At 36.9% G+C, this 20,405-nt stretch overlaps 1 protein-coding gene across 1 annotated transcript in view; it reads left to right on the top strand.

Annotated features, from left to right (window-relative positions):
* Col5a2 (collagen type V alpha 2 chain) overlaps nt 1–20,405 on the top strand; it is a 129,662-nt gene that overhangs the window by 92,405 nt on the left and 16,852 nt on the right. The window contains exons 19-37 of the mRNA XM_028765636.1: nt 7,742–7,840; nt 8,192–8,236; nt 8,349–8,447; nt 8,850–8,903; nt 9,085–9,192; nt 10,158–10,211; nt 10,707–10,805; nt 11,280–11,333; nt 12,005–12,103; nt 12,211–12,264; nt 12,354–12,407; nt 13,337–13,390; nt 14,413–14,466; nt 16,545–16,589; nt 16,893–16,991; nt 18,254–18,361; nt 18,656–18,709; nt 19,950–20,003; nt 20,183–20,236. Coding sequence (XP_028621469.1) covers nt 7,742–7,840; nt 8,192–8,236; nt 8,349–8,447; nt 8,850–8,903; nt 9,085–9,192; nt 10,158–10,211; nt 10,707–10,805; nt 11,280–11,333; nt 12,005–12,103; nt 12,211–12,264; nt 12,354–12,407; nt 13,337–13,390; nt 14,413–14,466; nt 16,545–16,589; nt 16,893–16,991; nt 18,254–18,361; nt 18,656–18,709; nt 19,950–20,003; nt 20,183–20,236 — 1,341 coding nt within the window. The remainder of the gene's footprint in view (nt 1–7,741; nt 7,841–8,191; nt 8,237–8,348; nt 8,448–8,849; nt 8,904–9,084; nt 9,193–10,157; nt 10,212–10,706; nt 10,806–11,279; nt 11,334–12,004; nt 12,104–12,210; nt 12,265–12,353; nt 12,408–13,336; nt 13,391–14,412; nt 14,467–16,544; nt 16,590–16,892; nt 16,992–18,253; nt 18,362–18,655; nt 18,710–19,949; nt 20,004–20,182; nt 20,237–20,405) is intronic.

Genomic DNA, 20,405 nt, shown 5'->3' with positions numbered 1-20,405 from the left:
AAACCCCAAAAATAAAGTGCAAATTTTACTTATTATATACATGTAGATACATAATCTTGACACAACCTCCCTCCATGCCCTATTTACAATATACAATATTCCTTAACACTTCTATTGAAACTTCTCATGCTCAGAATGAGTGCTGGCTAGGAAAAGAGGAAAGGATACTCACTGAGTCTTGGTTTATGAACTATAAGAAAGAGATTTGTCTTCATTCTGCCTGTGGTAGGACTTAGTTCAACTTCTCTAGTGACTTACACAACTAGTTATTTGTGATGCCGCCTGATAACCCTGTGTGTTTGGAAGTAGCATCCTTCTTTTTTTTTACTGGATGTTTTATTTACATTTCATATGTTGTCCCCTTACACCATCAACCACCAACCCAGGAACCCCCTATCCCTTCACCCCTCCTCCTTCTTCTCTGCGGATGTAACCCCTACCTAGCCCCCTACTCCCACCTCCCCACCCTCAAATTCCCACCCCTGGGGCGTCCAGCCTTCATGAGGTCAAGGATCTCTTCTTCCACCTATGCCCAGCAGGGCCCTCCGCTCTTACATATACAGCTGAAGCCATGGATCCCTCCCTAAGTGCTCCCAGGCTGGTGGTTTAGACCCTGGGAGCTGTGGTTGGTTGGTATTGTTGCTCTCCTCATGGGGCCACAAACCCTTTCAGCTCCAATGGTCTTCACTCTAACTCCTCCTTTGGGAACCCCATGATCAGTTCAATGGCTAGTTGTGAGCATCTGCCTCTGAATATGTCAGACTCTTGAAGATCTCTGAGGAGACGTCCATATCAGGCTCTTATCAGCATGCACTTCCTGACTTCCACATCATCGTCTACCTTTGGTGACTGCACATGGGATGGATACTCAGGTGGAATGGTCTTCAGACGGCCCCTCCTTCAGTTTCTGTCCCTCATTTTGTCTCCATATTTGCTCCCTTGAGTATTTTGTTGCTCCTTCTAAGAAGGACCTAATCACCCCCACTTGGTCTTCCTTCTTCATGAGCTTCATGTGGCCTGTGAGTTGCATCTTGGGCATTTCAAGGTTCTGGGCTTGAACCCAGAACTATTCACTATTCAGTGAGTGAATACAATGTGCATTCTTTTGTGATTGATTTACTTCACTCAGGATGATAATTTGTAGTTCCATCCATTTACCTAGGAAACTCTCGAATTCATTGTTTTTAATAGCTGAGAAATACTCCATTGTGTAAATATACCACATTTTTTGAATCCATTCCTCAGTTGAAGGACATCTGGGTTCTTTCCAGCTCCAGGCTATTATAAATAAGGCTGCTATGAACATAGTTGAGCATATGTCCTTGTTATATGTTCGAGCATCTTCTGGGTATATGCCTAGGAGTGGTATAGCTGGATCCTCAGGTAATGCTATGTCCAATTTTCTGAGGAACCGCCAGACTGATTTCCAAAGTGGTTGTACCATCTTGCAGTCCCACCAACAATGGAGGAGTGTTCCTCTTTCTCCACACCCTCGCCAGCATCTACTATCACCTGAGTTTTTAATCTTAGCCATTCTGACTAGTGTGAGATGGAATCTCAGGGTTGTTTTGATTTGCATTTCCCTGATGACTAAGGATACTGAACATTTCTTTAGGTGCTTCTCGGCCATTCGAGTTTCCTCAGTTGAAAATTCTTTGTTAAGCTCTATACCCCATTTTTTTAATAGGGTTATTTGGTTGTCCGGAGTCTAATTTCTTGAGTTCTTTGTATATATTGGATATTAGCCCTCTATCAGATGTAGGATTGATAAAGATCTTTTCCCAATTTGTTGGTTGTCATTTTGTCCTATTGACAGTGTCCGTTGCCTTAAAAAAAACTTTGCAAACTTTTTTTTTATGAAGTCCCATTTGTCAATTCTTGATCTTAGAGCATAAGCCATTGGTGTTCTGTTCAGGAACTTTTCCCCTGTGCCCAAGTATTCAAGGCTCTTCCCCACCTTCTCTTCTATTAGTTTCAGTGTATCTGGTTTTATGTGGAGGTCCTTTATCCACTTAGACTTGAGCTTTGTACAAGGAGATGAGAATGGATCAATTTTCATTCTTCTACATGTTGTCCTCCAGTTGAACCAGCACCATTTGATGAAAATGCTGTCCTTTTTCCACTGGACAGTTTTAGCTCCTTTGTCAAAGATCAAGTGACCATAGGTGTGTGGGTTCATTTCTGGGTCTTCATTTCTACTGCATTAATCTTCCTGCCTGTCTCTGTACCAATACCATGTAGTTTTTATCACTATTGTTCTGTAGTACAGCTTGAGGTCAGGGATGGTGATTCCTCCAGAAGTTCTTTTATTGTTGAGAATAGTTTTCGCTATCCTGGGTTTTTTGTTATTCCATATGAATTTGAGAATTTCCTTTTGTACCTCTGTGAAGAATTGAGTTGGGATTTTAATGGGAATTGCATTGAATCTGTAGGTTGCTTTTGGCAAGATGACCATTTTTATTATATTAATCCTGCCAATCCATGAGCATGGGAGATCTTTCCATCTTCCGAGATCTTCTTCGATTTTTTTCTTCAGGGACTTGAAGTTCTTGTCATGCAGGTCTTTCACTTGCTTGGTTAGATTCACACCAAGGTATTTTATATTGTTTGCAAATATTGTGAAGGGTGTCATTTCCCTAATTTCTTATTCAGTCTGTTTATCTTTCATGTAGAGGAAGGCTACTGATTTGTTTGAGTTGATTTTATAACCAGCCACTTTGCTGAAGTTGTTTATCAGGTTTAGGAGTTCTCTGGTGGAAGTTTTGGGGTCACTTAAGTATACTATCATATCATCTGGAAATAGTGATATTTTGACTTCTTCCTTTCCTATCTGTATCCCTTTGACTTCTTTTTATTGTCTAATTGCTCTGGCTAAGACTTCCAGTACTATATTGAATAGGTAGGGGGAAAGTGGGCAACCTTGTCCAGTCCCTGATTTTAGTGGGATTGCTTCAAGTTTCTCTCCATTTAGCTTGATGTTGGCTACTGGTTTGCAGTAAATTGCTTTTACTATGTTTAGGTACAGGCCTTGAATTCCTCATCTTTCCAAGACTTTTACCATGAAAGGATGTTGAATTTTGTGAAATGCTTTCTCAGCATCTAGTGAGATGATCATGTGTTTTTTTTTTCTTTGAGTTTGTTTATATAGTGGATTACATTAATGGATTTCCAAATATTGAACCATCCGTGCATTCCTGGGGTAAAACCTACTTGATCATCATGGATAATTGTTTTGATGTGTTCTTGGATCCTTTTTACTACAATTTTATTGAGTATTTTTGCATTGATGTTCATAAGGGAGATTGATCTGAAGTTCTCTTTCTTTGTCAGGTCTTTGTGGGGTTTGGGTATGAGTGTAATTGTAGCTTCATAGAACGAATTGGGTAGTGTTCCTTCTGTTTCTATTTTGTGGAATAGTTTGAAGAGAATTGGTATTAGGTCTTCTTTGAAGATCTGATAGAATTCAGCACTAAAACCATCTGATCCTGGGCTTTTTTTGGTGGGGAGACTTTTAATGACTGCTGCTATTTCCTTAGGGGTTATGGGACTGTTTAGATGGTTTATCTGCTCCCGATTTAACTTTGGTACCTGGTATCTGTCTAGGAAGTTGTCCATTTCATCCAGGTTTTCCAGTTTTCTTGAGTATAGGCCTTTGTAGTAGAATCTGATGATTTTTTGAATTTCTTCAGTTTCTGTTGTTATGTCTCCCTTTTCAGTTCTGATTTTATTAATTTGGATACTGTCTCTGTGCCCTCTGGTTAATATGGCTAACGGTTTATCTATCTTGTTGATGTTCTCAAAGAACCAGCTCCTGGTTTTGTTGATATTTTGTATTGTTCTTTCTGTTTCTATTTGGTTGATTTCAGCCCTGAGTTTGATTATTTCCTGCCTTCTACTCCTCCTGGGTGTATTTGCTTATTTTTGTTCTACAGCTTTTAGTTGTGCAGTCAAGTTTTTAGTGTGTGCTTTCTTCAGTTTCTTTTTGTAAGCACTTAGAGCTATGAGTTTTCTTCTTAGCACTGCCTTCATGGAGTCCCACAAGTTTTGGTATGATGTGTCCTCATTTTCATTGAATTCTAAAAAGTCTTTAATTTCTTTATTTCTTCCTTGACCAAGTCATCATTGAGTAGAGAGTTGTTCAGTTTCCATATGCATGTGGGTTTTCCATTGGTTTTGTCATTATTAAAGACCAGTCGAAGTCTGTGGTGATCTCATAAGATGCAAGGGATTATTGCAATCTTTTTGTATCTGTAGAAGCCTGTTTTGTGACTAATTATATGGTCTATTTTGGAGAAGGTACCATGAGGTCCTGAGAAAAATGTATATTCTTTTGTTTAAGATGAAAAGTTCTATAGATGTCTGTTAAGTCCATTTGGTTCATAACTTCTGTTAATTTCAAAGTGTCTTGGTTTAGTTTCTGTTTCCATGATATGTCCATTGCTGAGAGTGGGGTGTTGAAATCCCCCACTATTATTGTGTGAGGTGTAATGTGTGTTTTGAGCTTTAGTAAAGTTTCTTTTATGTATGTAGGTGTCCTTGAATTTGGAGCATAGATGTTCAGAATTGAGAGTTCACCTTGGTAGATTTTTCCTTTGATGAGTATGAAGTGTCCTTCCTTATCTTTTTTTATTACTTTTGGATGAAAGTCCATTTTATTTGAAATTAGAATGGCTACTCCAGCTTGTTACTTGGGACCATTGGCTTGGAAAATTGTTTTCCATCCTTTTATTCTGAGGTAGTGTCTGTCTTTGTCACTGAGGTGCATTTCTTGTATGCAGCAAAATTCTGGGTCCTGTTTGTGTATCCAGTCTGATAGTCTGCGTCTTTTTATTGGGGAATTGAGTCTATTGATGTTAAGAGATATTAAGGAAAAATGATTGTGGCTTCCTGTTATTTTTGTTATTAGAGGTAGAACTATGTTTGTATAGGTATCTTCTTTTGGGGTTGTTGGAAGATTACTTCCTTGCTTTTTCTAGGTTGTAGCTTCCCTCCTTGTGTTGGCGTTTTCCATCAATTATCCTTTGAAGTGCTGGGTTTGTGGGAAGATATTGTGCAAATTTGGTTTTGTCATGGAATATCTTGTTTTCACCATCTATAGTGATTGAGAGTTTTGCTGTTTATAGTAATCTGGGCTGACAGTTGTGTTCTCTTAGGGTCTGTATGATGTCAGTCCAGGCTCTTTTGGCTTTTATAGTCTCTGGTGAGAAGTCTGGTGTAATTCTTATAGGTCTGCCTTTATATGTTACTTGACTTTTTCCCTTACTGCTTTTAGTATTTTTTCTTTGTTTTGTGCATCTGATGTTTTGATTATTATGTGACAGGAGGTATTTCTTTTCTGGTCTAGTCTATTTGGTGTTCTGTAGGCTTCTTGTATATTTATGGGTATCTTGTTCTTTAGGTTAGGGAAGTTTTCCTCAATAATTTTGTTGAAGATATTTACTGGCCCTTTAAGTTGGGAATCTTCATTCTCATCTATACCTATTATCTTTAGGTTTGGTCTTCTCATTGTGTCCTGGATTTCCTGGATGTTTTGAGTTAGGAGTTTTTTGTATTTTGCATTTTCTTTGACAACTGTGTCAATATTTTCCATAGTATCTTCTGCATTTGAGATTCTCTCTTCTATCTCTTGTATTCGGTTGGTGATGCTTGTGCCTATGACTCCTGATCACTTTCCTAGGTTTTCTGTCTCCATGGTTGTCTCCCTTTGAGCTTTCTTTATTATTTCTATTTCCATTTTCAGATCCTGAATGTTTTTGTTTAATTCCTTCTTTGTGTTTTCTTTCGGTTCTTTAAGGGATTTCTGTGATTCCTCTTTAAGGGCTTCTACCTGTTTACTTGTACTCTCCTGTATTTCTTTAAGGGAGTTACTTATGTCCTTCTTATAATCCTCTATCATCATCATGAGAAGTGATTTTAATTCTGAATCCTGCTTTTCCGGTGTGATGGGGTGTCCAGGGCTTCGTGTATTGGGAGAACTGGGTACTGATGATGCCAAGAAACTTTGGTTTCTGTTGCTTATGTTCTTATGCTTGCCTTTCACCATCTGGTTAACTCTAGTGTTACCTGCCCTCACTGTTTAAGACTGGAGTCTGTATTTCCTGTTATCTTGCTTGTGGCAGAGCTCCTCAGAGTCTAGATGTCTCTGTGGTCTTATGATCCTAATCTCCTGGGTGGAAAAACTCCTGGGACTCAGGCCACCTCTTGGATCTGGGAATCCTTCTGCTCTGGGTGCAGTAGTTCCTCTAGGGTGGCTCAGGATGCGATGTCTGCCAAGTGCAAACCAGCTAGGTGTCTGCTGCTCTGAGTGCAGTGGGTCCTCTAGGATGGCTCAGGATTCAGTATCTCCACAGGAGCAGACCAACTCTGAGTCTTCCCCAGCCCAAAGAACCAGGCATGGGCGGAAGGGAAGTGGAATTCCGGAGGGGCGGGTTTTGGGTAGCTGGTGGGTCCTGAATGTCCCTGGCTCTCAGATGTAACTCTGGGCCTTAGGGAGTGAGATGGAGTTCTTACAGGCTGCTCTGAGTGCAGTGGGTTCTCTAGGATGGCTTAGGATTCAGTATCTCCACAGGAGCAGACCAACTCTGTGTCTGCCCCAGCCCTAAAAAGCAGTAGCATCCTTCTTAATAAAACTTAATATAGTAAGTTATGTATATCTCAGAATTTACTTCACTGTCTTTACATCCTTACTCTCTTATCATAAAATCCCTGGGTCTTTAGTTATAGCAATTTCTCTAAGATTGCACCATAGTTTCTGGCTATCTATGGATCAACATTCATATCCAGTCATTTGCATTTCAGTGAAGAATGGAAGGATGAAAGGAATTTAATATGTTTTGTTACTATAGACTAGCCTCTTAAAGCTTGCAAATTGAGTTTTCTTAGTTCTTCTGAGATTAGATATATATAGATACATATTATGCAGGATGAAATATAGGAGCTAAACTTGAATTCCAGAAAAATACAGGAAATACTTGTGGTACAAATGTGCCTCAAAAATTGCATAGAAGAAACTCATACTAAGTTTGTTTACATGAATGAAAGTTAAGTGAATATGGCTTTGCTGTCTACATCAGCATCTTGGACTGAAGTGAAGGTTGCCATGGCCTTCCATTCCATTATTATTGCTGTCATTTTAACATCCTTTAGTTTATAGAAGAGAAAGTGTTGTTTATTTGTTAAAACCTTCACTTTTCACTTTTATGTTACCAAAAGCTATCAAGTAGTTTATTAACTACTTCAAAACTATGTGTTTTCTATCCATTGAATAAATATTTCTTTGAAGGTCAATAAGTGACCTTTTAATAAGTCAAAACCTATCCTGTTTTGAAACATAATTATATATATTTTATTAGACATATTATATAATTACATATTATATACGTTATATAGAAAGGAAAAAAAGTTATTGTCTCTAAATGATAGTGTGAAATTTTGCCTGTAATTTTATGGTAAGTTTAACCCATTCAAGGACTTAGTGGGCCTGTAACAAATTTTAGCTTTAAAATAGTATTGGATTGAGGGTGCATTTGCCAATATTCTGTTGCCTTCTGTGTTTCAACCAAGCTGTAATTGTGCAGTTTCTTGTTGGACTTCAAATGTTCAGGTTTACCATGAAAAGAAACAAGTCCTTAGTAGCTTCAAGTACTTAGATTGAAAGTGGTAAACTCCAAATATGCAATCACTTGTACACCACAATACAAGTGTTTTACCTAAGTTAACATTTTCCTTTCCATCCCTTTAGGGAGAAGCAGGTCCTACTGGGGCCCGAGGCCCTGAAGGTCCTCAGGGGCAGAGAGGTGAAACTGGGCCACCTGGTCCAGCTGGCTCTCATGGTCTTCCCGTAAGTGCCTAACATATCTAAGCGCTAGCCCAGAAAGATGCTTATTTATCACAGTATCAGAAAAACGTAGCTTATTTTATATAATCAATTCTGAATTATTAACACTCAGGAAAAGAATTCTTTACATGCCAATACAGTCAGCTTTTTTATCTTATCGAAAGGTTACTCACAAAAAGTAATGTTATAATTATATAATCCTATACTAATTATATATACATATACATAAATATATAATAATAAAAATGTTATTTATTTTTTCAATTTTCCTGCCTATTCTTAGGTGATCTGAATACTATACTAGATGTGTCAAATGTAGCTTAATTTTCAAAATATGTTTCATGTACTTTTTAGGGTGTAGTGGGGACCGATGGTACACCTGGCGCCAAAGGCCCCACAGTAAGTACCAGCACTTATGTCAGGTGGTTTCCAAAGGGATGTAGTCTTTGGCTTTAGATTGTGAGTGAGGCTTCTGCTCATCAGCTCATCATGTCATCTTTGCTATTGATAGGGCTCTGCTGGAACCTCTGGCCCTCCCGGCTTGGCAGGGCCCCCAGGATCTCCTGGCCCTCAGGGCAGTACTGGACCTCAGGGAATCCGAGGACAATCGGTAATATCTGTTAAATATTGGCCTAAATATTCTTAGATTTTAGTGTAATTACATCATTTTACCACTTTCCTTTCCCCTTTCCTTCTTCCAAATCCTCCTGTATACCCCTTCTTTTTCTCTTTCAAATTTATTAATCTTGTTACATAAATATATATGTATATCCATGCTGGGCATGGAGGACCATGCTTGAAAGCCTAGGGCTTGGGAGGTGGGAGCAGGCACTCAGGTGCCCATTGACTCCACACAAGGTCTCTTACTCCATGTGAACATGCACACAATTTATTGCATTTTATTTTAGTACTAATTCAGTATAAACTCAGCAGCCTATTCACTGTACTGAATTAGAACAGGAGGAACTGGCTAAATTCCCCACTTCTTTCAACCAATGATATTTTACTTTAGGGTGATCCAGGAGTTCCAGGTTTCAAAGGAGAAGCTGGCCCAAAGGGAGAACCAGTAAGCCTTCATTATTATAATGATAAAAATATAAATATTGTCTAGAGGTATATCACTTAAAATTTTCATGTATTTAAAAATAGCATGGGATAAAGTAAGTAACATTTTTTGAATTGTTTACTGACTTCATTAGATGAATTTCCTGAATGACTTTCTGGGACCTGTCCTTCTGTTTTAATAGGGGCCACATGGTATTCAGGGTCCTATTGGTCCACCTGGTGAAGAAGGCAAAAGAGGTCCTCGAGGTGACCCAGGCACAGTTGGTCCTCCAGGACCAATGGGAGAAAGGGTAAATGTGAATAATAAAGTTGTTTGTCCCCTCTGTTGTACATGTGTTTTGGGAAGTTACATGAGTAAATTGTGAGTAAAAAGGAAACATAAAGCAAGAAAGAGCTGATGAAGATGCCTTGTAGGGCGTAGTGTGTTTATCTCACTGTAAAAAGAGACAGGTGTCTATTTAAGCTTCACTCATTGATTCAGCAAATATTGACTGATTAGTGTAAGCCAGTTTGAGCTTTAAGTGCTTGGGATACATCAGTGAGCAAGAAACTTGTGGTCTTAGTCCTCGTGTGGATTATAGTGAATGGGTTTGTTACCGGGCACTGAACAGTCAAACACATTTAGTAAGTGCCCCGTACAGTATTAACTAATGGGTGACAGTGGAGAGTGGGGATGGGTGGATGTCAGGGATAAATGCTAGATTAGGTGGTAGGAGACACAGGAGTTTGAGAGGACAGCAGTGTGCTGAGTCTGGAGGAGGAGACGCCTGCTGGGGAACATGGCAGATAGAACACTCAGTTCTCAGCAGGGAGGGCAAGAGAGAACTTGGCAGTTTTACAGAGTATGAAAGGTTGGGGTCGGCGGGGTATAAGAAAATGGACATGAACGAACAATGCTGATTTCCTGTTTTAATAGTTTTAGTGAAAGCCAAAGTCTTCTACAAGAGACAGAAAACATATTATTGTTGGCACTTTGATCACAGTAGACAGTGATTGTGCTTCTGTCTCTATATATTAGACTTTTATGTATTTATTTTACAACTAATTTTTAGAAGATTTCCTTAAAAAGATTTGGTTCACTACTCATGTTTGTCAAACTTTTAAGTAACTTTTCTAGTAAGTTTTTTTTATGTTTACCTTTTGCTGTGTTAACTTGGTCAGAGCTCTGAAAATCTGATAATACCAGAAATAAAACCTTTTACTAGGTACATGCCCCAATGATAACATCTTAAAATTGCATTTCGGTCCATTGTAGGGAGCTCCTGGCAATCGTGGTTTTCCAGGGTCTGATGGTTTACCTGGACCAAAGGTAAGATCACAACAAAGCTGACATTTCCAGATTGAGGTTCTGCCCCTCACCCATATAAGTCCATACCCGTAAGGGATGTAGAAGCAAGTGTTGGACCTAACCCCAAAGCTATCTTGTTTATTTTTTCTCTTTTTTAGCATTAGGAAGGCCTGGGAGATAAACGGTAATTTGATAATATGAGGCTTTGCTTTCAGACTTTTCCAGTTCGCTCCTGAGAGCAAAAGGTTGTCATGCTTTAGTTTGGATGAAATTTAAAATGTAAAATTCTTCCCTTATTGAAGAGAGGCTGAAATTTCAGCTTTCTTTCCTTAATCATGGAAAAGATAATTTTCATACAGGATGCAGGTTAAAATGAAATATTCAGTGACATTGTTTTCAAATAGATCTTTGTAATATCTTTAACAAAAATTACATTTTGGTATGTAGTTGGAAAATAAAAACTTAACCTCTTTTTGCTTTGTTTCAATTTTGCCCTGTCTGTCTTCTTTGAACCAGGGTGCGCAGGGAGAGCGTGGTCCTGTAGGTTCTTCGGGGCCAAAAGGAGGCCAGGGAGACCCAGGACGTCCAGGTGAACCTGGGCTTCCAGGTGCTCGGGTGAGAAGCCTACAGTTATATGCTATGGTGACACTCAAGTACTTCCACAGTTTTCAATGTTTCATTTCCTAATTTTATATTTAGCTCGTTTTACAACACGAAGCTTTGATTTAATTCTTATGAACGGATGTATTATTTTAAAAATGCTGCTATGCTTTTTTGACATCTAAAATGCAGTAATTTCTAAAAGACATTTTTCAAAGGAATATATACAAATAACTTTACCATTTGTTATCAGAACATTATCTATTTGTAAATTTTTACACTTTTAAATTTCAGGCTTAAAGTAACTTGTTTGACCTTTGGTAAAGAAAATTCTTGTTTAATTTAACAAAATGTCATTTAAATTTTTATTTGAACTGTGAAATTGCCCTTCTGTTTAGTTGTCTCCAATAAAATATTGTTTTTTTCTGTTTAAAGTCTTTACTTCAACTGCTGTTCAACAAAAGATTAACAGTTGATTTTCATTGTCAGGGCCTGACAGGAAATCCTGGTGTTCAAGGTCCTGAAGGAAAACTTGGGCCTTTGGTAAGAAATTTAAATAATTCTATCACTTTTAACATTCTCCCGTAGATGTGTAAGTTATATTTGGTTATGGTGTGAATGATGGTAAGAATTACATTTTTAAGTGTCCACTAGTAATAATTTCTTAGTATCTTTGGATTTTCAAATTGAACAAAATGTAAGTTAAGTTTTCTTAATTGAACGTTTGAAATTGAAATTACTTCAGTGAAAAAGTTGAAGTAATGTATTTAAATACTGTCAAAATATGTTTAATAATATTCTCTTTCCCTGATTGCATTCTACGTTTACAAGCTTAGAAATAAATATGTTGTCAACTTATGTATTTGAATCTTTTTTAAAAATATAGTGTGAAATGGGAATTTTTAATGTTTAAGACTACAAAACAGAGTAAATAAAGGAAGGAAAGGCCTGCCCCTTATTATGAGAGGCTTAGGAGATGGCAACAAGGAGACTTATGAATGGAGCAAAATTAGAACTTCTGTTCTAACTGCTCAAAGTACTTCAGGGCTTTATAGGAAAACAACAGCTTTTCTCATTCACTAAGAGATAAACATGAGAAGATTAATATTTAGTTAAAGTGACTTCTGTTAGGAAAGACTGGCAACAATATGGGTAGAGCGGTTCTTTTAGAAACAGCTCACACTCAACTTACCTGCCTGCTGTCAACCCTTCAGGGTGCTCCTGGTGAAGATGGCCGGCCAGGTCCTCCAGGCTCCATCGGTATCAGAGGGCAGCCTGGAAGCATGGGCCTTCCAGGCCCCAAAGGTAGCAGTGTGAGTACAGAGAACAATGTTTAATAGCCCACTGGAATTGGCTGTTGGAGGCCAAGATATATTTCTTGAATTAAATGGATTTAGAATACTGTTTATTTATTCTTTAGGGTGACCTTGGAAAACCAGGAGAAGCTGGGAATGCTGGCGTGCCTGGGCAAAGGGTAGGTATTCATTTTCTCGGATTGAATACAAAGGATATAAAACCACACAAAATCTGATGGTCTCACCTAAAATGTCCATGTTATCCTAGGGGGCTCCTGGCAAAGATGGAGAAGTTGGTCCTTCAGGTCCCGTGGGACCTCCGGTATGTGACTTTCTTTGATGATATAGTTCATTTGAACGTTGCGTTTCTCATTGTTTCTCCAAAATTACTCATAAGTAAGTTTCAGGGAAATGGAATGAGGAAATAAGAGACTGAAGATAAATTTCAGTTTTTATTTTACTCTCCTTTCTGTAAAAAAAGACTGATCTAATTTTAGAGAGTAAAGTGGTATATTGTGACAAAGGCTGTTCTTTGTATACCATAGTTAAAGAAAAACAACAGATCAATTAAGAAAAATAGTGTTTGAAACATTTTATAATGTATTTTATTTAAAATGTATACATGAAGAGTTATTAATTATATTTTACTTTTGATAATTTATCTTACAAAATGTATTGAAGTTGTCTGGTTTTGAAAAGGTAACAAGAAATGATGTTCATCTCTTGATGTTACATTTTTATTCTCAGATTTTTACATTGGTTATCAAAGATATTTTCACATATTTAGGTTTCTTGGGGTCAGTTTAAATAGCCTATAAAATGCTAACATTGCTTTCTTTAATCATTCTATTTTAGAATTAAAAATGAATTATGATGAATAGAAATAAACTTAAATAGAAACACAACATTTTAAATTGATATAGGAAACATGTTTCCAGTATTTCATCTATGATTGGCTCTAGTCCTTTTATGTTTGAACTAAAAATAACAAAAACGACAAAAACAACATCAATAATAACATCAACAACAAACCATGCTGTAAATTCTTCACCGTCTTTTTAAATGAAATGTTCTTATTTTCAAGGAATTCAGATAATAGCTTTTGGTTATTTTTAATACTATTTTATTATCTGGCTAATATGTAAAGTGGGTTGTTGGAAGAAATACAAAATGATGAGTATTCCTAGTTCATGGAAACAGGAAGTAGACATAAAATTCTGGTGGGATTCATGCTTTTTTTTTTTGACTTAGGGCCTAGCTGGGGAAAGAGGAGAGCAGGGACCTCCAGGCCCTACTGGCTTTCAGGTATGCACTAATTTAAGTTTTCATCTACTCTGTGAATTGCTTTTAAACATACTTTTTTGTTGTTTTTTAAGAATACAGAAAGTAGTCAGTTGTCAATGCTCGCACCTGCACTTCTACCAGTTGTGAGACTGAGTTAGGGGATTGGCTGAGAGTATACAGCCAGCTTGTGCTACCTATTAAATTCCAGGCAGGGCTAGAATGTAGAGTGAGACCCTATATATATGAGTATGTATGTATACATGCACATGATAGAATGTTTGAATGAGGCAAGTTTCTTTAATTTTCAAAACAGAAATCTTTATATTAGACAGTATAGATGGCTGTATTTAACCAAACATTATTGTTCAATGATAAGTAATATCCTGTCTCTGAAAAAAAAAAAAAAACCAAACAATGGGCTGGTGGGATGGCTCAGTGGTTAAGAGCACTGACTGCTCTTCCAGAGGTGCTGAGTTCAATACCCAGCAATCACATGGTGGCTCATATACATTAAATAAATAAATAACAACAACAAAAAGAAATTCACAATATAAAATGTTCCCTATATCCCAATAAGGTTTATTAAACTTAAGCTTATCTGATATTACTGGAACAGTCTCTAAAACTTCTTGTTGAATAAATGATCACAGAATGCTTCCATATAGTATACATTATATAAAGGCATAAAAATTAGTTTATGTAAACCTAAGACCTTTTTCTAGTAATAGTCTAGCATGTTCAAACATTGTGATAAAGCCATAACAGATTCTATGAACATGAAGAACCTGTTATATTCTTATCTTTATTTTTACGTGGTATGGATAAATAAGAATCTAGCATTATAAATTCAGAATCTCCTGTGCTTTACGCTAGGTAGCTTTCTTAATATACTTGGACAATATTTTCCATAACTCTTGCTTAAAATATCCATGCACTGTTTTTTTGCAGGAAAAAACAATGAAGTATAAATGTAAAGTATTTGGTATTGGTATCTGATTAAACTTTTAGTGAATCATTGGTTTTATTTGTTACTTTTGTTTTAGGGACTTCCTGGGCCTCCAGGGCCACCTGGAGAAGGTGGAAAGGCTGGTGACCAGGTAAGTTTTTAAATAATAATATCAGAAGTATAAATTGATGGACTACAACATCATCTTTTAAGAGTGAAGCTGTATGTTTTTCTGTTAAGCAATTCAAGGGACTCAAATGTTAAGCAACTACCCCAAAGTCACGCAGTTCATACCCTCGGAACCCAGCACACATACTTCCTATATTAACAACTCATGTATTTCCTACGTTCATCACTCACTTGAATGCTTCCTATGTTCACAACTCACATGTTTTCTATGTTTACAACTCAGATACTTCCTATGTTTATGGCTCACAATTTTCCTATGTATCTTATGCTATGCAAGTTTGCTGAATGATTCACAGTCTGGAATTGATACAAGCATTTTACTGTCACAGAGCTTTGCTCTTTTATCTTTGATGGATTGATATATTTATTACCATTCCATAAACATTTGTTGAACACTCTATGTGCTTGACTCTGCTATGCAATGGACCTCCTCAGCCAAGCAAACTGGTCGTGGGTTATGTGGTTCTGTGTTTCTAAAAATAAATACAGCAGAGAGAGGAGGAGGGGCAGAGACAGAGAGACAGAGCGGATATAGCAAAACAAAATACTTGTGCTATCCAATTGCTACAGCAGGGAAAGTACTATATTGTCGAATTCATCCTGGTATAGGAAGACTTTCCAAAAGTATTAATGTATCTAAATGTATCTAAATGATATACATGACAAATTGGAAAAATGTTTCAGAAAATGGGAATGGCAAATGCAAATGCTTGCTGAGCATTTTAAGGCATGTGAAATAGTGTTGGAAGTGTGGAGCACGCTCTACAGTGGTAGAGATGAGGCTAGAGGTATGTAGGAGGGACCAGATCAGAGGGAATCCTAAATTGGGCTTCATTTGTTCATTTTTAGAGCAGAGGAAAATTGGCAAAAAGCATTTATTTAAGCAGAGATGGCTGCCTCCAGATTTGGGTTTTAGAACTATCATGTTATAGGGAGAATGATTTACTTCTGAAGAAAAATCTGGAAGAGGACTTGATAAAGTTATCATTTAAAAAATTCTTCTCTCATATAGTACATCCCGTCCACACCCCTCCCCTCCTTCTACTCCTCCCAGTCTTTCTTCCTATCTCCCCTCCCTGGAGATCCGCTCCTCCATTTCCATTCAAGACAAGAGCAGGCTGTTCCCAGTGATATCAACAGAACAGTGCATAACAAGCTACAAGATTAGGCACAAACCCTCGTATCAAGGCTGGACAAGGCAACCTGCTAGGAGGAAAACGGTCGAAAGAGAAGGAAAGGAGTCAGAGACACTGCCACTCCCACTGTGAGGAGTCCCTCAAGAACATCAAGTTACAGCTACAGGATGTGTGCAGAGGGCCTGGCACAGACCTGGACAGGCTTCTGGTTTTCCACTTCAGTTTCTTTGAGCTCCTATGAGCCCTGCTTAGTTGATTCTCTGAGCCACGTTTCTGGTGCCTTCCTATCCCTCTGATTCCTACAATTCCTGATCCCCTTCTTCCATCAGGGTTCTCCATGATTATTAAAGGAAGAAGTTTTGAAATAGCATTACTGCTATTTTGATCCTGCAATTCTTAGTGGAATATATAATATATATCCTAGTGGAAATTATATATATATATATATATATATATATATATATATCACTATTTATTTCTACATTCAATATAACTGAAATTGATAAGTTGAAATGGCTGGCTTTTATGTACTTTTGTATGTTATTCTCTTACTATTTAAATACTTTCTGATAATTTATTTTTTAAAAGGCAATATGACTGTTCTGTTGTCTCTGAACAAAATCTAATATTCTATCTGTGCATGAGAATATCCTACACATTCTCATTGCCCCTCAAAAATAAAAAATTTAGACATAACAAAATATTTAGGCATAATATAAATCATTGCAGAAAATATGATATTTTTATATTGATATCCCACAATTATAATAGCATATATATTTTTAATTCTTTAATGTTTATTTTAATGGTAAACTACAGAAAATTTAATGTTTGAGTTCAAAATATTTCTAATAATACAAGATCTAGATCAATGTTTGCCTTCTGTTTTTTTAAACTTGTTCAGGGTGTTCCTGGAGAGCCTGGAGCAGTTGGCCCATTAGGACCTCGGGTAGCTATTTTCTTTTGTGTGATTCATTTTGTTTCCCACTGGCTACAGAATAAAATGAAATCATTTATTTTAAGGAGTGCTTGATTTTTAAGTATTAAGTCATTGTACTATTTGAAAAATAGCTTACCTTGTGAACATAGAGTATCTTTTAATTGCAGTTAGTTTCTTATCACTAAATTAGGAAACCTGAGCTATTAGAATAGCTCTACTACCAAAATGTCACCAGTAGAAAACATTTTATAGAAACATTTTACTTATTTTAGATTAATATTGAGATGATTTCACATCCTGGTGTCATACTAGGGAGAAAGAGGGAATCCTGGAGAAAGAGGAGATCCAGGGATAACTGGATTGCCCGGGGAGAAAGGCATGGCTGGAGGACATGGACCTGATGGTCCAAAGGTGAGTGCAGTTCCAACCTGGGCTTTTGAAAGCTCTAGAACTTGCCAGATGCTTCTGGAGTCATCTTCTCTTGACTTTTCAGTATAACCTAATTAAATTATTTCTTATAAAAAGAAAAAAAAGAAACTTCAATTGGTGCATGTTGGGCTTTTTCTGGCAACTAGAGAGTGATCTTTCTGTTGTGGGAATGATGAGCCTGGGCACATGACTAGTGTTCACACACAACTCCCCCTCCCCTCCACACTCTGATACTTATACATCTTGTTGGTAACTACTATGAATGAACATAGCAGGGAATGGAAAATAACATTTTTTATTAACAGGCCTAACAAACTGTGTGCTCCATATTCTTTGCCTTGGCTCCACAATTACAGTTACTGATGGTGTGAAAATAGAGAACAAGCCTTCGTGGAAATAGAGAACAAGATTTAATGCACCAGTTTAGGATTGATAGATGACAATCTAATATGAGGAACTGAAGTGAAATTTAGCATGATTGTTTGACAAAGATGCCTTTAAATTTATCAAGGTCCACAGGGTTGGATCAAAGACATTCTCAATTTGATTGTGCAGTTAACTTGGAACCAGCTTAATCTCACAAGTTTTCCAAGGAAATAATGAAACGCTTCTTTTTTCTAAATACAGTATTAATATGTCTGTCATGACCAACAAAGGGGAAATCAAGGGCAATCCAAGCCATTATACTTCAAAAGATATTTATTTTTCTTTTTATCTGAATTAGTATTTAATTTTCTATAAATACATGATGGGTATGCATCATAAAACTGAGGACCATACAAGGAGGGAAAGGATATTGACTTCAAAACATAAAAGTAGAAAAGAAGCCACTGGAGATGGTACAGTGTAAGAGGTGCCAAAGGGGATTGGGGGGCATGAGGAGGACCATCAAAAACAAAATTATGTTCAAATTTCCACAGTGAATTTAAATAACTTATATGCTAGTTGCAAATAAAAATTAAAATTATATTAAGAAACAGTTAAGTTAGAAAAAAGAATAATATAATAGAGAGGCTGAGGTGAACAAAAGAGAGAACTTGGAAGTATAAGCCAAAAGTCAAAATGTAAATCTAGGTTGTTTTCAAGAAATTCCACTCAGACACAGTTTCCCTAATATAAAATCTGAGTATTAATCAGTATCTAAGCTCCATCTGACTGTTAACATTCAGTTTTAGAGTGACTCAAACAGAAACTTCACAGGCTTTAATATTAATATACTAATATTGTCTCATCATTTATTTTAGGGCAACCCAGGTCCAACTGGGATCATTGGAGACACAGGCCCACCAGGTCTTCAGGGCATGCCAGGAGAAAGAGGAATTGCAGGAACGCCTGGCCCTAAGGGTGACAGAGTAAGTCCTGTGTTTTATTAATTAAGTTTTCCAGCCCAAGTCTTTAGACTATGAAAACAATTTCCTTAGCAGCTTCTTATTTCTCTTAGCCTGAATTATAAGTAATTTCTGTCTTATAATCTTCCTTTTGGTTGAGAATATGCATAGCCAGGAGCTGTTGTAGTCTGTAGTAGGTGAAGCTATGAAGGGAACTAGTAAAACCTTGTGAATGAAGCTTGTGTATGAAGCTGATCTGGAGTATCAAAATTACAAGTAAATGAATAACTGGTGCTTTGTTATTTTGTGTTTTACCAGGGTGGTATAGGAGAGAAAGGTGCTGAAGGAACAGCTGGAAATGATGGGGCAAGGGTAAGAGAAAGGGAAAGGTTATCTTCCACTATGGGCTTCAAACCTACATTTTGCTCATTACCCTACAACCTTGCTATAAGTTTTAACAACAAAGTTACTCATGTTGTCTTATAGTCAAGACTACAAAAATTATGCAGTTTGAGACTGGATGTAAATTGACAGTGGCTGTTTATTTTACTTACCTTGCATTTAGATCCATAAAAATGGAAAGTCCTTCCTGAAAGAATGAAAGGAAACACACAGAAATATCCCTGTATCTATGGCACTTAGGGGAATTTGTGTGATAGATCAGGGCAAATACAATGATTTTTCTATTTGTAGTAAATGCAATACATTGTTTTAGGAAAGAGTCATTTTCTATAAGAAAAAATAATAACATGTCTTCTTTGTTTTAAGAACGCCTCCCCTGTACTAATAGGGGACTTATATTTTCTACTCATATGAGCAACAAAGTGATTTTACAAAGTTTTAGAAAATTATTAGAAAAATATGTTTTCCATTATATATCTTGAGAAAAAACTTTTTTTCTCAAGAACACACAATTAATAAGTCAATTTTTATTATTTATTTACTTTTTACTTTCATGTATATATATATACACATATATATATAATGACAAAATAATATTGAGGTGCCTATGAAGAAGAAACATAAAACTGACACAGAACTTGTTCATAAAGAACTCCCAACAATCCTTTTAAATGTTGTGATTATGTATTGTGAAGCTCCATGTCCTGCCCTAGGTGGTAACTGACCTGTTCTCCCTATGTATAGAATAGCATCAACAGCAATGAAACTTGACTGCTTATGGCTATATCATGAACACCGAAAACATGTAATAAAACAATTACACTTTTTTATCATATTAAAAATTGAAAATATTACAAAGAAAATCCAATTTTCAATCTATAACCAACATTCAAAATAGATACTAACAAAATTAAACAGGTTATAAAAGCAAGAATACATTAACAAAATGGTGCCAATTTAGAATTAATTTGAAGACAGTTTCATGCACTGAGGAGACTTAGGTGAAAGAGGCCAAAATGTTTTGTAGAGAAAAATCTCATTGCTAGGACATAGATGCCATGGCAAAAGTCCTGACAGTGTAGAGGTGATGTCATCTATGGTAGATAATGACTTCCAAAAGCAATCATGCTACAAAAATGCTTATTTAATCAAACATGAACATATTTGTACATACTTTTCCTCAGCATACTTATGTTCTGTTAATTTACAGGGTCTTCCAGGTCCCTTGGGACCTCCAGGTCCTGCAGGCCCTACTGGAGAAAAGGTAAGTTGATATCAGTGTGCACACCAAAACAACAAGGCCTACGTTGTTGCTAATTCTCAAGACTGTGGCTGAGGTAGACCATCACAGAGTTTGCCCCACACTGTCAACCTTCACATGTGCCTAGTAGTCTCCAATTGTATTGTGGATCAGGTATTTAGCTATCTAAAATTACTTTGTAGGGTGAACCTGGTCCTAGAGGCTTAGTTGGCCCTCCTGGCTCCCGTGGCAATCCCGTAAGTGAAAACCTTTCCTTCTGTTTTACCATGCGGTAGAACACTAAAAAGCTTTATCTCTTCCCTCTCTCTCTCTCTCTCTCTCTCTCTCTCTCTCTCTCTCTCTCTCTCTCTCCCTCTCATCTATCTATCTTCTATCTATCATCTATCTATCTATCATCTATCTATC

This window comes from Grammomys surdaster, unplaced genomic scaffold (assembly GCF_004785775.1).
Source record: "Grammomys surdaster isolate TR1022 unplaced genomic scaffold, NIH_TR_1.0 165, whole genome shotgun sequence".
NCBI classification, from domain to species: domain Eukaryota; kingdom Metazoa; phylum Chordata; class Mammalia; order Rodentia; family Muridae; genus Grammomys; species Grammomys surdaster.
The sequence above is the reverse complement of the archived record's forward strand: the minus strand, read 5'-3'. Positions and strand labels throughout refer to the sequence as shown.